The sequence below is a fragment of the Clytia hemisphaerica genome, unplaced genomic scaffold, assembly GCF_902728285.1.
Source record: "Clytia hemisphaerica strain Z4C2 unplaced genomic scaffold, Clytia hemisphaerica genome assembly, whole genome shotgun sequence".
Lineage (NCBI taxonomy): Eukaryota > Metazoa > Cnidaria > Hydrozoa > Leptothecata > Clytiidae > Clytia > Clytia hemisphaerica.
In genome coordinates, this window is record NW_027103417.1 from 152,632 (window position 1) to 167,013 (window position 14,382).

Sequence of the window (14,382 nt, forward strand, 5' to 3'; positions counted from 1 at the left end):
AATAAAAAACAAAACAAAATGTATTCAACCCTGTCGATGACGAGAAACTAACCATATACTCAACCATAGCCTGAAGCCTGAAGCACTTAATAAGAGCTACTATACACTACACAATAGGGACTTTTAGCATCTAATAACGGCAAGATTGTACAGAAAGAAATTCCTTAGGGGGATTGATATAAGGATCGCAGCTAGGTATTATTTTACATAATCTTGACTGAATTAAGCTTTGTCCATATGATATTAAATATATGTAAAATTGAATAAAATTTGCTATTTGATTTCAAGATTTACTTTACGTCCTCATTGAAGTCGCCGTCCTAGATGCTAAAGGTCCTTAATATATTTGTGAGTGACGGCAAATTGAAAAGTGATCACATTATATTGATAGGGTGTCCTCAATATATTGCCAGTCTCATTTGCAATATTCCGAACAATAAAGGAAAATCGTTTACAGAAGGAAATTTATTCATAATATGACAAAAAATTGTTTTCTTAGTACATTACGGTCCGTAAACCATTTTGTCGAGTATTGTTAACCAACATACTTCGAAGATTGATTTTGTGTGGATGACCTTTAATGATGACTTGGAATTTCATTATTAACAATATCTTTATCTAGATTGTTTATACTCGCTAATTCTCTAGGCCATAAATATTACACTATCTACACTATTGATATACAATATATTATTAAACTAGCCTATTTTATCCCCTTCGTCACTACAACATGTTCACTATCAATATAACGACGTTTTCTTCATGACACGAAGAAATTCATTTTCGTTTATTTCACCATCTCCGTCTCGATCCGCTTCGTCGATCATTTCCTGTAGGAGAAAAAAACATTGAAAATAAAAACTTTCAATTGTAGGAAGCAATTTGTTCCTTTTAAACGTCATGTATAATGTGTAAGAAATTCAAGAAAGTTGATTGTAAGAATACTAGTTCTACTGAAGTAGCAGTCTAAAAATTTAGCGCGTAGTAGTACTCCAGTTGTAGTCCAAATTCAAAAGTTTTGATGGCGAGAAACTATCTATCTAGTGATTTCCAGAGATAACCACCAGTAACAGAATACGATCCACAAGAAATTATTTTAGCACCGGCCGTATAACATTTTAAGAAAAGCATAAAATGAAAGAGGGTACAAAGATAGAATCCTAACTTCCTGACATTCAAAAAACTTCGAAATGCTAGATGGTAAAATAATGAACAACTAGCAAGGCGAGTTTTTACAGGAAACAAAAATTACTATTTTCATACTTTCTTTTCATTAATATACGATTCTTCGACATTTAGTATACATTACGTATACAGTACATTAGTATATTTGATTCTTTTTATCAAGCCTACCTGTAGTTCTTCATCCGTTAAATTTTCACCTAATTCTTTTGCTACCCTTTTCAAATTCTTGAACGAAATTCGTCCCTGAAGCAAATTCATAATTTATTTAAAAATAATATTGGACTATATGATGTAATCAGCTTGCAAATATTCTTTACGAAAATATAATACACCTTTTTGACCGTAGCCGCCAATTACCGCGCAGGCATTTTTTTGTTCGTTTTACCACCCTAAAACCGTCCCAGTCTTTTTATAGCACCTAAAGACAATAGAAAAAAGTGTAAGAAAAGGATTGGCTCGAGTTTAGGGTGGTAAATTAAATAATAAAGTAGCACGCGCCTGACTACGGTCGAAAAGGTGTACAAGGATAGGATAAGACAGGTGAGTAAAGGTAAAAGAAGCTTACAGTGTTATCGTCATCAAACAATCTGAAAGCTTTCAAGATTTCTTCTTTCGAATCTTTTTCACTCTGAAATAAGATTTAATAATAATTTTATGTGATTTTAAGCAGTCTGCTTGTGTTTTTTCCTCGTGGATCAATGGGGGCGATTTAAAATCAATTCATGGGATGAGAGAAACCTTTCTGCAGTAGAAAGTTGACTTTTAGGGGACAAAAAGATTTCGAAAATCATCCAGGATCTGCAAGGATAGGGAATTAAATTCCCTTAAGTAAACAAATTTTTTATCACTACACTGGCCAGGCAAATCACCAAAATAAAAAGCGAGTGCAAACTGGTGCAAAATTATTTGTAGTACAATGGTGATTTTTAATGTACAAATATCTAACCAAAAAAATACCATTTTAGAGGTCATCATGACAAGGAATTCATTGAAGTCAATAGTGCCTGATCCATCCTTATCAATGTCTGATATCATCTTTTTAATCTCCTCTTTCTTGGGATCGAATCCTAATGCTCTCATTGCTACCTATAACACAAAAATCAGAAAATATAAGTGTATTTTAAAATGCAATTTTCTGGCAATTCTACAGGCGTGCAGGATCTGGACTTCAAGATTAGATTCAAAATACTAAGCAAAATATGTGAGGAACGGGTCATCGTCGTTTTCAATTATCCATTTAGAAGTATGCATGAAGACTTACACTTTTTTAACAACAGTTAACAAACAAAAATATTAATCCCTGAGTAGATCCTCTTTAATAATTTTTTTCTTTTCTATCTGCAAAATCCAATGAGAACAAACGCATTTTAAATTTAATCAAACAAACCTTCAACTCTTTGGCATCAATAGTTCCTGAACCATCAGAATCAAACAAATCAAATGCTTCTCGAATCTCTTGTTTTTGTTCTTCTGTCAGCTCTGGTTTAGGTCCTGTAAAAGATTTTTATATATTACTTTTCAAATTTCATAGGTGGTCAGCAAATAACAGATTTTTGCAGAATTCTAAGCCAGGAACACCATTCTTTGCATATGGTTTATCCAAAAACTAAAACTGTCAAGAGTCTGTATATACCTGCTTTTCTATAAAATATTTAACATAACATGTGCAACAATAAATGATGTAACACAAGCAAGTTTTATAATTCTGATCGAGATATAATACCGCACTTATCTATAACAATCCAAGTTCCCTTAATAATCAAAAGCGCCAAACTCGCAAAAAAGTGGCTTTACCACAGCAATATCTGAATTTTTACGATTTTGATGCTTTTGGATTGTTAAAAAGGGAACTATTGGATTGTTATATAGGAAAGTACGGTAAATCTTTGATTAATTGCATTTGGCCAATACCCTAGTTGCAGCACTAGATAAAATGGTCATACCTTTCTTTTTATTCATCAAGGCCCCTTTTCGATATGCAGATGCCTAGAGAAAAGAATATCAAAATCAAAAGCAATCAATGTTAAGCTTTTATAGAAGGTTTTTTCAGTTGTTGTGGAGCAGAATTAAGAGGGTATAACACTGAGGTTTGAAAAACTCAACCTATGTTGGACTGCAAAAAAACACTGCTGTACAAACACTAAAAACTAATTATAATCTAATTAATTTCAAAGACAAATTAAATAGGTAACCTCGGGAGCACTGATAGACAAAAGATTTTTTCCACTCTGTTTGTAACAAACAAAAATAGTGTCCATCATGGGAAATCGTGATTTTACGGAAATGGGAATCCTCATATCGAATAAAGCATCTTCTAAAAGTTTCATTCTTCCCCATAAATACGAAAATGAAAAACAAAGAAGCTTTCATTTTCTGATTGTCTTTTTAATCTGCCATGACACATTCTCCTACGAAGAGGCTTCAAAAAAATGACGTAGAAAAAGTTGTTAAAAAGTATATGTCATTTTATCTTAACACTCGTTTGGTTTCCGTAATAAAAAGAAGACATTTTAGGTCCCGTGCTATTCGTTATGTATATTGCAGCCATTATGATCACATGGCGTAAGCGTTATGATCGACCCTTGTGCATCTTTCGTACAAAAAATGACTTTCGCATGACCAGTAGGAGTTACAATGCCAAAGGGACTGATTTTGCCGTACCAGATTCAAAATATGCAGATGACACTGCCGCTTTATTTACGTCGAGACAAGACGTAGAAATTTACATCCCTCCTCTATTTAATCACTTCTTATCCTTTGTAATGGAGGTCCACGCTGGAGACGATTCGCAACCAGAAAAACCCTCAAAAACAGAGATTCTACATGTCTCTGGGCCGAACCCAAATGTTGACCCACCAAACCTAGATCCCATAAAGTTTGGAGATGGAAAATTTATCCCTGTCACAGATAGTTTTTGCTACCTCGGTTCGTTCTTATCGAGAGACACAGATGACGAGATTGATGTTGTATCAAGATTAAATCGTGGAAGTAATGCTTTTGGCGCCCTTAGATTGTGTATTTTTGCTAATTCTCGTGTCTCACCAAAAGTTAAGGCAGTCGTATATGAGACTCTTATTCTTTCTATTGTTTTATACGGCTCGGAAACATGGAGTCTTACCGAAAGATTGTTTGATTTATTGAGATTATTTCATCGTAGATGCGTACGAGCAATGTCTCGCGCAAACATGTTACATGTTCGAAAACACAGAATATCTACAGAAAGTTTACTTGAGAGACTTGGTTTAAAATCTATTGATTGTTATATCACTCGACGCCAATTGGCATGGGCTGGCCATGTTGCAAGAATGAGCTTTGATCGTTTGCCACGCAAAATGCTTTCTTGTTGGGTTGTATCTAAACGTCCAAAAGGTGCCCCAAAATTTACATATATGGAAGGGGTCTGTTTAAATCTTTGAAAAAGGCTAATGTTCCCAATGATAATTGGTTTGATCTGGCTAATGATAAATTATGGTGGAATTGTATGCTTTGTGATTCTAGTCTTTCTGGTATATAATATTGTTCTTTTTTTTTCTTTTTTTTTTAATTTTTTTTTATTTGTCAACCATAGCGCAATGATTTCCTAGGGATTATATATATATATTTTTTTATATATTTTTCTAGGCCGATTCCCACTGCATGGGACGGATTACTCTCTCATTACTCTCTCTCTCATAAAAAGAAAGTCGTTTTATTGTGAACTTTGAACATGCTTAAAATTGAGGTGCTTCCACTAGCTGATCAGTAGGCGAGACCACTTTTGTTTTTGTTACAGATTTAGATATAAACTTCTCTCAGGGATTACTTGTCAATGTGTTGTCAACTTTTGTCAGCATTGTATTGTTGTTAAGGGAAAGATAAAAGAGGTAAGACTAGCCTAGTTTCCAATCCCGATATTAAGCTTATTAGACTGTCAAAGTTTACCAAAAAATGAAACATTTGATTTGGTGCCAGCAAAAGTTGCGTGACTTTGGAGTCACTAGCTACAGGACCCTCCCGACGCTCCGGAAACACCCGTGTCGTTTTTTTCAAGCTCCGGAACCTCAGAAGATTCCATTGTACTTCCGGTCTTCCGGTTTTGGAGCAAGATATCCGCGATATAATTACGATAGCGCTCGCTATGCTAATTATGTGAAATCTTTGTTAAAGTGATACTATCTTTTTGAAAAAATTATTCAAAAATATATTACGGGGGCGTTTAAGGCGGTGTCTTTCGTGACTGTTTCACATGATTTATCCGACCATAATAAAAAAATCAAAGAAGAAATCAAAACGACTGAAAGACAAGGAGGGTCCACATTGTGGTCGTGGCCATATATTTATAAAGCCCGAAGGGCTAGATAGATTGCTTTTGCTGAAAAGTGTGCCGAGGTTAGGTAGGAAATCAGAAGCCTTGCAGGTTTTCGAAAACAATGGCAGCAATATTTTTTGCGATATTCACTTTTTTTTGCTTGGAAAAGCTTAAAGCACGCCATCTAGCCCTTCAGGCTTTATAAATCTATGGTCGGGCGATTTGCGCTGAATCTGTACCGTGTCCCGTCCGAAATCATGAAAAATAAAGTTAATTTTTTAAACATCACTCTGCTTTTTTATGAAAGTCTATAGCCTATATTTCATGGAAATGTACCTTGACATCACCTTTTAAGGCCTAGATATATGCATTTACTTAGACTTATTATAAATCAAGAGCTTCTTTTTTACCATAAACTTGCCCCCGGACACTCTATGGAAGGAAAATAAATCAACCGGCTTTAAGCTAAAAGAGATATAAAATTTATGATTTCGGACGGGACAAGTGATTTCGGATGGGACATATTTTTCTAGCACCCCCAAAATCAAATCTAATTTTTTTCCACAGGTAGTTGGTTTTTTCTTGTGCTTCCGTGTCGTGCACAAAGATCTTTCGGATTCTACTTGTTCTTTTCTGGAACTTTTTTTACACAGTACGTACTGGAAATAGGTCAAGGCAGATACCGTAAGTTGGTCTAATATCGACATCCCTCGTCTAATTCTGACACCCTTCTTTAAAGAAAGGAATAATATGAAAGCTTGAATCAATGATTGAAAAAGGATTATTCCTCTCTGACCACTATAAAGCAAAGAAAAATAGTTTCAACCTTTCTATAAATTTCAGCTGATAAAAAGGGTGTTGGAATTAGAGGAGGGGTGTCGACATTAGACCAAGTTACGGTAACTACCAAAAGAAATTCTTCAGAGGTTTGTTTTTGTATGACTTTTCTGGGTTCAAAGACGTTCGGTCGCCAACTAACTAGACCGGTCACCAACTGGGCAGGGGACTCTACGGGTAATAGGTCAAGGCAGATAACTATCAAAAGAAATTCTTCAGAGGTTTGTTTTTGTATGACTTTTCTGGGTTCAAAGACATTCGGTCGCCAACTAGACCGGTCGCCAACTGGGCAGGGGACTCTTAAGTGTGAGGATGGATGTGTTGCAAAGTTTGGGCCACAACATTTTGAAAAATTTCAACCCTTATAAAAAAGTACGACTAGTTTTGAGCATAACAAGATATTATTGCGAAGCGAATTTATGAGCGAAGCAGTTTTGCTATATTGTGCACGTACCTTTAACTTCTATCCCAAGCGAAAATTTGCTATAAAATTTGCTATATAAATCACATCTTCAAACCGATGATTTTATCAAAATGACCTTGAATGGTTTGGCTTGAAGCCACGAAAACTTTCTCGGTTTGGTAGCTAGGACTGCGAAAAATGCCGTTTTAAAATGGTGTACCCTAGCAGTGAACAGCAACAAAATTACCGGAAGCCGAAACACGGACTTAGAATCTGAAGTTGATCAAATTGCCGCGCGGGCGGCACACATCTAAGCAATCTAAGCAGTGGTTCTTCGGTTTTTAATGTTTATTTTGCTGTTAAATGAAAAAAAAATAGTTTGAACGGTGACAGAAAGGATCTTCATCATCCCTTGACTTTTAACAGCAAGTATCAAGTATCAAAAAATAAGTTCAATCAATGAGAGGTATTTGCAAGTCGCGCGGGCGGGAGGAGTGCTCTTTTAGTGAACGAAACTTACCTTGCAAAACCAAGTGGATATTCTATGATAAGTAGAAGTACGGAGGTAATCAAATTTGTCGAATTTGTCAAGAAATAAATCAAAACTGCCGAAGAACCAACAAGCCATCTTTGTACTTTTTTGTTTTTGTTTTATTTTTTATGTTTTGTGATGATTTCGACGGACGATTCGTGATTCGAATAAAAATGTTCGATCGTTCGACGCATATCGTTCGATTATATTAAGGCACCATTTACACTAGAATAACTAGAAGGAAAACAAAAGAGCGATGCGCGGGCAGCGGCGGGTGTTGTGCCGCCGTGGATTATGTAATGTGTTTGGGAGCATTAAGGCTCTTACACGACCCTGTCTCTATAGCGGCTTTATTAGAAGAGGGATTTTTAGAGAGTCTCTTATTTTGCTAGCAACTTGCGAATTGAGGTGGAGTCTAGATCGCTTCGCAACCCTTATACAATACGGCTAGTAAAAATATGAATAAGCTTACCATTCTAAAAAATATCGATTTGAACGTCAGGAAATTTGCAGGTTGAATGTGCACAAAATCAGATAAAAATTACCAACAAAATTTCGAAATTTCCGATCAAAACACCGATTTGTTTTGTTTCCCGCTTACCGCTACTAAGGCCGCCCTTTTGATCCTACTTTAGTTTGAGTACTTTACAGACTACAGACTGTGAAAATTTTTTTGTATAAATTCAGAAAAGGATATGAGATTTCTATCGATTTGAATTTTTGAGAATTTACAATGGAATATTTTCTAAAATTCTGAAGTAATTCCATTTGAAATAGTCAATTATGGAACTTTTCCAAGTCTGTAAATTTTCTGCAAGCAATGCATATTGATGTCCGTATTTTCTTCAGCCCGGCAAAAAAGACCTTACCAACCGGTATAGGCTGGAAAAGGCACACACTCTTGCTATGTACAGTCGGGTCTAACTATGCTCAAAGCTTATCCATCAGGGCGTCTTGCAATACTTCAGCTAGTCCCGACTGTCCGACATTGGTCTTGGATGTGGAGTATATTAATCTTATTTTCTTCCTGTCCTATTTTGTCTCATTCTTTCATAATTCATTGCTTGATTCTGTAATTAGTTAACAGTATATACAACACCCTTTTCTGATGCTTGACAAATAGAAGCAAATTTAATTCCAGCTACCAGGCGGTCAAATTTTGGTCAAATCATGAAGACCATTAAGGAGGTGGGTAGGTATGTCTTGTAAGTAATGGTCTTTTCCCGTTAGGCGTGGCCACTTTGAATATGGACGTCGCCCCTTGGATCGCACATTTTAGGGAGGTTGAGGCTCACTCCTGCGGCAAAATAATATAAATATATATATATGTGCAATTATACACACTGTAAGGCAGCAATCACAAATAACTTCATTTCGCATCCTCGTTAGGTCTAAAAAGTGAGTCGGTCGGTCCGTCGGTTGTAAAAATTTTCGGGTATCCATTTTTCCATCCATTTTTGGAGTGCATTCTTGGAGGAAACTGCCAGCCAGCCAGCAGCCAAAACAACCGCGTGTAATGGGTGGTTTAAAATTACGACCTTTGAAAACTGTTACCTCTGACACCAAATTTTGTCATTTAATGCCCGAGACAGTGCTTTTATTTTTAAGGCCTTGTTTATACGCTAAAGTTAAAGTAGTTCCGCACATGTAAATGGGTCAGTCAGTCTCTGGGAAATCCTCTCAATTGCACGCTTATGTTCCGAGGGCGTAAGCACGCAATTGCATGGTCCCGCCCCAGTTGAAATTGCTTAGGGATTTCAAGGGGCTCAGAATTCTCTAATTCGGGCGAAGGCATGGTTTAACGGGCAATCCATTTTTACGGAATCTTCTTCTACGATAAATTTTGAGTAAAACTGCCCTAGGCTTTTGAAATTCAACAGAGCTTTCGGAAGGAATTGCGTGTCAGAATAATAAAGGGTGCCATTGCACGCTTACCGCTTACCGCCTGTTTCAGAACAATTTCGATAAGCGTGTACCGTAAGTTGGTCTAATGTCGACATCCGTCTTCTAATTTCGACACCCTTCTTAAGAGATAGGAACAATAGAAACGGAGGAAGGTTGGAATCGCTGATTGACTTTGATTAACGCGACGAGAGGAAAAATCTTTAGTCTATCAGTGATTTCGACCTACTTATTATTCCTATCTATAAAGAAGGATGTCGAAATTAGAAGACGGATGTCGACATTAGACCAACTTACGGTAATTACACGCTTAAAAATTCTGCCATTTTGATAACCGTGCAATTGCGCGCTTACGGCCTCGGAACATAAGCGTGCAATTGAGAGGATTTCCCAGACTGTCAGTGTTTGAGGTCTGGCAAAATTTCTGGGAAATAGCCTATCCGGGCGGGGGCGTTCGATTGATTCAATAGACCTTTTTTCAAAGAGGACGTCCTGTTGAATAATTATGTAGTCCAGCCATAAAAACAATGATTGAGCCATACATAATTACTGCATCATGCATATTGTAATAATTATGCATGGTTTTATCATTGTTTTTCTGCTGGACTACATAATTATTCAACAGGATGGCCTCTTTGAAAAAAGGTCTATTGCATTTGTTCGCATTAACCTTTCTTGTCTCGTGTCCTACTTACACATTCTCTCTTATCTCTTATATCTCATTTTCAAAGTTGAGTATTAGCAGCAGCCCTCATACTGTAACTTGGTCTAATGTCAACATCCCTCCTCTAAACTCGACACCCTTTTCTAGAGCTGAAAAATAAAAAAAAGGTCGAAATTATTTTATTTACTTAGTGGTAAGGGAGGATAAATCTTTTATCTTTATTCCTATCTCTAAAGAAGGGTGTTGAAATTAGAAGACAGATGTCGAGATTAGGCCATCTTACAGTACTAAGGGGCCGTCGACATTCGACTTTCGAATTTTTTAACGGCATTTGGCCGTTAAGGGGGGGAGGGGGTCGACCATGTGCCGTTAAGGGAAGGTCGAAAATCTCTTTAGGGGTCATCTCACCACATATCAATTCTTTTCACCAGAAAATATCGATTTTTGAGACGTTTATTCCATACAAATGTTACTTTCCATATTTATTTTCCTCCTTTTATCAACTAAGATCTGCTAAAGTCGCATACCTAAAGTATTCACTTCGCTATTTTTTAGAATCATTTTAACCAAAACAAACGACCCGATGTTTATGTCTCGTGTTCCTTTTGTTTTGTTTTGGCCCTTAATTTCGCAGACGGTCGGTCTTTTTTCTTTGAAATGCCGCTATTCTTTTGAGTATGATTACGGAGATAATTAATTCGCCCAACTTTCGGAAAGAAGTTTAGAAATTATCTCCGTTATTTTTTAAATGTAAACTGAGCGAAGCCGTAGCGATATTAAAGATGGCTGACGAAACAACGATGAAAGTGAAGGAGAAAATTTAGAGTTTCATCGATTTTTGACAATTTTTTAACTTTAAAGAATTTGATGGCCGTTAACGTAGAGGGGGGAGGGGGTCAGAACCATAACGGCCAAATGCCGTTAAAAAATTCGAAAGTCGAATGTCGACGGCCCCTAAAGCTCTTAAGCTCTAGAGGGGTGGGCTAATTTATTGCAACCAACCTTATCAAACATGATCGAATCTCAATAGACTTTTTTGCCTTTCCATCCGCCATCTTGAAATGTATCCAAAAATACAGAAACGAACAAGCCGTGATTGGATTTAGTTGGAAAATATGCAAAATATAATGCAAGTTTACACAATGATTAAAAAGACAACTTACACAGCATCTTATAAAGAAATATTATACCGTAAGTTGGTCTAATGTCGACATCCGTCTTCTAATTTCGACATCCTCCTTTATAGATAGGAATAATAAGAACGTCGAAATCACTGATAGACTGAAGATTTTTCCTCTAATCGCGCTAATCAAAGTCAATCAGCGATTCTGACCTTCCCCAGTTTCTATTGTTCCTATCTCTAAAGAAGGGTGTCGAAATTAGAAGACGGATGTCGACATTAGACCAACTTACGGTACTCATTAGAACAATAAAAGATGGAATTTCTTAATTCAAAAAGAAATATTTACAAAGCAACAAAAGCCTTTTAGAAACTTGTTCTTAACCCTTTCCGGACGCACGGGCCACTGGGTGGCCTATGAATCGTGTTCCTATATGATGCACGGGCCACCAGGTGGCCCATAGCTTTGTAAAAGATTTTAACCCTTTTCGCCAAAATACAATAACATGGTTTTGAATAATGATTTTGAGATAAATTTCCCGTAACCTGCAAAAAACCGCCTTTCGATATCTTGCTTACAACTAGAATTATAAATTTTCAATGTTTGTTGTAAATTTACTCAGGCTAAATCTGTAAGGGAAAAATTGCTCAAAATTTTGGACAAAAAATCACTTTACTCAGATTCTTGGAACGCTTATGACATGAATTTTTTTTTAACCGGTCAGTAATTCAATTCTCTAAATCATATTCAAAGTTCAAGGCGTAAAGCAAATGCCTTTTACTCTATTTCTTTATTCAAAGTCAATAATTTTGCTGTTCCGAAAAAAAATCTGCCGATTTTTCTGTCACGTGACAAGGTGTCAGCCATATTTCAAAATTTTTTTTGGTATTTCAAAACCCCTATTACATGTAAAAAAAATGAGGTATACTCATCGTGATATCTTTTATCAATCACTTTCTATTGCAATTTTAGTAAAGCCAGTCAAAAATCAAATTTTTGTTCGCGTCATAATAGCCGTGAAATCATGCGTCCGGAAAGGGTTAAAGACATAGCATAATATTCTGTTTTGATGTCATTGAAAAATTCCAAGAAGATGAAGTACACACTACAAACTTTCAAAACACGCACAAATTTAAAGCAGTAATTATGACATCACACATTTAAAATTTATTCTTGGATCTTGGTGAATTTTTAGCCTGAGTTTATGTTGTTATGATTTTTTGAAGTGATTGTTCTTAGAGATGAGCAAATATAATCATTTTTGGTTTCAAAAGAAACAAATTTAATCTTTCTTAAGATTAAACTTTAATCTAATGCCAATCTGTACGTTGTATAATAATACTTTCTTTATACATAGGTTTTGCATATTTTTCAATGAAATCTTACCACTGCAATTCGAACACCAAAATTTTTACATACAATTCAATATGGCAGATGGAAATGCAAAAAGGTCTATCAAATGTGATTCAAACGCAATCAAACAGTTAGTGGAAGTACTTCGATTTGTGAAGCGTCTTTACATCACATAGAACAAAAGAAAATAGCAAAAGAACAAAGGAATTAACCATAGCCTGCCATAGCCACCATTTTGCAACCATGGGGAATCGCAATTTTTCGGAAATGAAAATCCACATATCGAATAAAGCCTCTTCTGAAAATTTAATTCTTCCCCATAAATGCGAAAATGAAAAACAAAGAAGCTTTCGTTTTCTGATCGTCTTTTTTATCTGCCATGAAATGTTATAAAATTCCTTATAGAAAGACACATTCTCCTTCGAAGAGGCTTCAAAAAAATGACGTAGAAAAAAGTTGTTAAAAAGTATGTCATTTTATCTTAACAATTTTGTAAACTACGTCACAACCAGGGAGCGCTGACTTTTTGTTTTATGACTTGTTCTCACTCGTTTGGTTTCCGTAGTAAAAAGAAAGTCGTTATTGTGAACTTTGAACATGCTTAAAATTGAGGTACTTCCACTAACTGTCAAACAAAATTGAATATTACCCAGGTACAGCCATTCGAACAAGATTCGATTATGTGTGAAAATATTATCCCAATTATTCGATTGCGTTCAATTGGTTTGATCAAAAGTGTTTTTGACCAAAGTGAGGGGAAAATCACCATGGTCCGGATTAAGGACTACCCTTATTTTCTCATGGTAGCCCTTCTATGATTTTTGTTGGCGAAAACGTTTAGAAGCTCCCACTGTTCTGCTATCTATAATATAGCAAGTTGAACCTGATTGTTTGAAAAAATCTGTGAAATATTTGTAATAATTATCGGAGCCTCAAACTCACTCACTAAACAATTATTTGCAATTATCTCATTTAGCCGCGACATTTTTATCTTAGAAAGAATAACCATGTATCAAAATCAAAACATTCAAATCAAATCCTTGATTCAATAAGTAGACCTTTCTCAAAGCTAGTGTTATTTTCATTCAAATTTCCTCATAATGATCTTAACAACTCCTCTGAACTCCTTTAAATATCCATTAAAATGCTCCATATGTAAATCCTTAGGTATGTTTCGACCTATGAGTCCATGGGTATTGATGAAACGGCCCCACATAAGTCAAAATGCATCCTTTTTATCATCTAGCTTAATTTGGTAGAAAAGCTTGATCAATTCATCAGAGTAATTGGTATGACCAGTTGCTTTGAAATAAAGAAGTGCAACCTTGTAACAATTAAGTAAGCGTTCACCATCTGCCTCGCGTATGCTATCATTAATATTTCGCAAAATCATGTTCATTGAAAACAAAGTCCCCTTTCAAGCTCTCTTTTTTGATCCTTGCAAACCTTTCAGTTCCTGATTGAGGGAGTGATATATATTTTTTACTTCTGTTTAGTTGATATGAAGAGAGGTCTGCCAAACGCTTCACCAATTCATTTTCTTGCAATTTTGGACTAAGTCTGGGATAGTTCTAAACGTTTTCGCCAACAAAATCATAAAAAAATAAATACGTTTAATACCTAAACTACAAATTTGGTGCTTCATTCCAAATCTTCACTATTTTACCAGTTTGGTCTACTACTACTATATCACTATGAAGGTAATAAAGATAGATGGAGGTGTTTCTCTTACCTAAATGGTCATTCAAATGTTCATGAATCTACTAAGAGTATTATACCTTTCTTTTTATGTACCATTATTGGAAGCAAAATAACTCAATGAAATGTTTGAAAGCTGTTGAAAGACTTATTAAAGATGTTGTAAAAAATTCTTGTTAAAAAGTGTGAATCATTCAAAATAGTTTCGACTGATGTAAGGTTAAAATAATAAAGTAATTTTATAAATGCATTTTCAGGCCAAGGTTTGTGAATATTGAGAGTTCCATCACATTTCTTTGAAAATTTCTTCTATAAAAATCTTCATGTCTAAAAGGGCAGCGGTTTTCAATTTCTTACATACTGACTGACTAAGGATACAATCGTGATCACAAAAGGTAA

General features: G+C 35.6%; 1 protein-coding gene across 1 annotated transcript; it reads right to left on the bottom strand.

Moving 5' to 3' along the window:
• Positions 1-450: 450 nt before the first annotated feature.
• On the bottom strand, positions 451-7,799 carry LOC136797656 (uncharacterized). The gene is made up of 7 exons (XM_067054240.1): positions 7,718-7,799; positions 3,129-3,171; positions 2,573-2,676; positions 2,143-2,271; positions 1,751-1,813; positions 1,354-1,428; positions 451-830 (listed from the first exon to the last, which is right to left on the bottom strand). The coding sequence occupies exons 1-7, from the start codon at positions 7,718-7,720 to the stop codon at positions 741-743; spliced, it is 507 nt and encodes a 168-aa protein (XP_066910341.1). The 5' UTR covers positions 7,721-7,799; the 3' UTR covers positions 451-740.
• Positions 7,800-14,382: the final 6,583 nt, after the last annotated feature.

Coding starts and splice junctions, on each gene's coding strand:
- LOC136797656 (XM_067054240.1), bottom strand. Junction 2,272..2,572: donor TTGATGCCAAAGAGTTGAAG/GTTTGTTTGATT, acceptor TTTGTGTTATAG/GTAGCAATGAGAGCATTAGG. Junction 1,814..2,142: donor TCATGATGACCTCTAAAATG/GTATTTTTTTGG, acceptor ATCTTATTTCAG/AGTGAAAAAGATTCGAAAGA.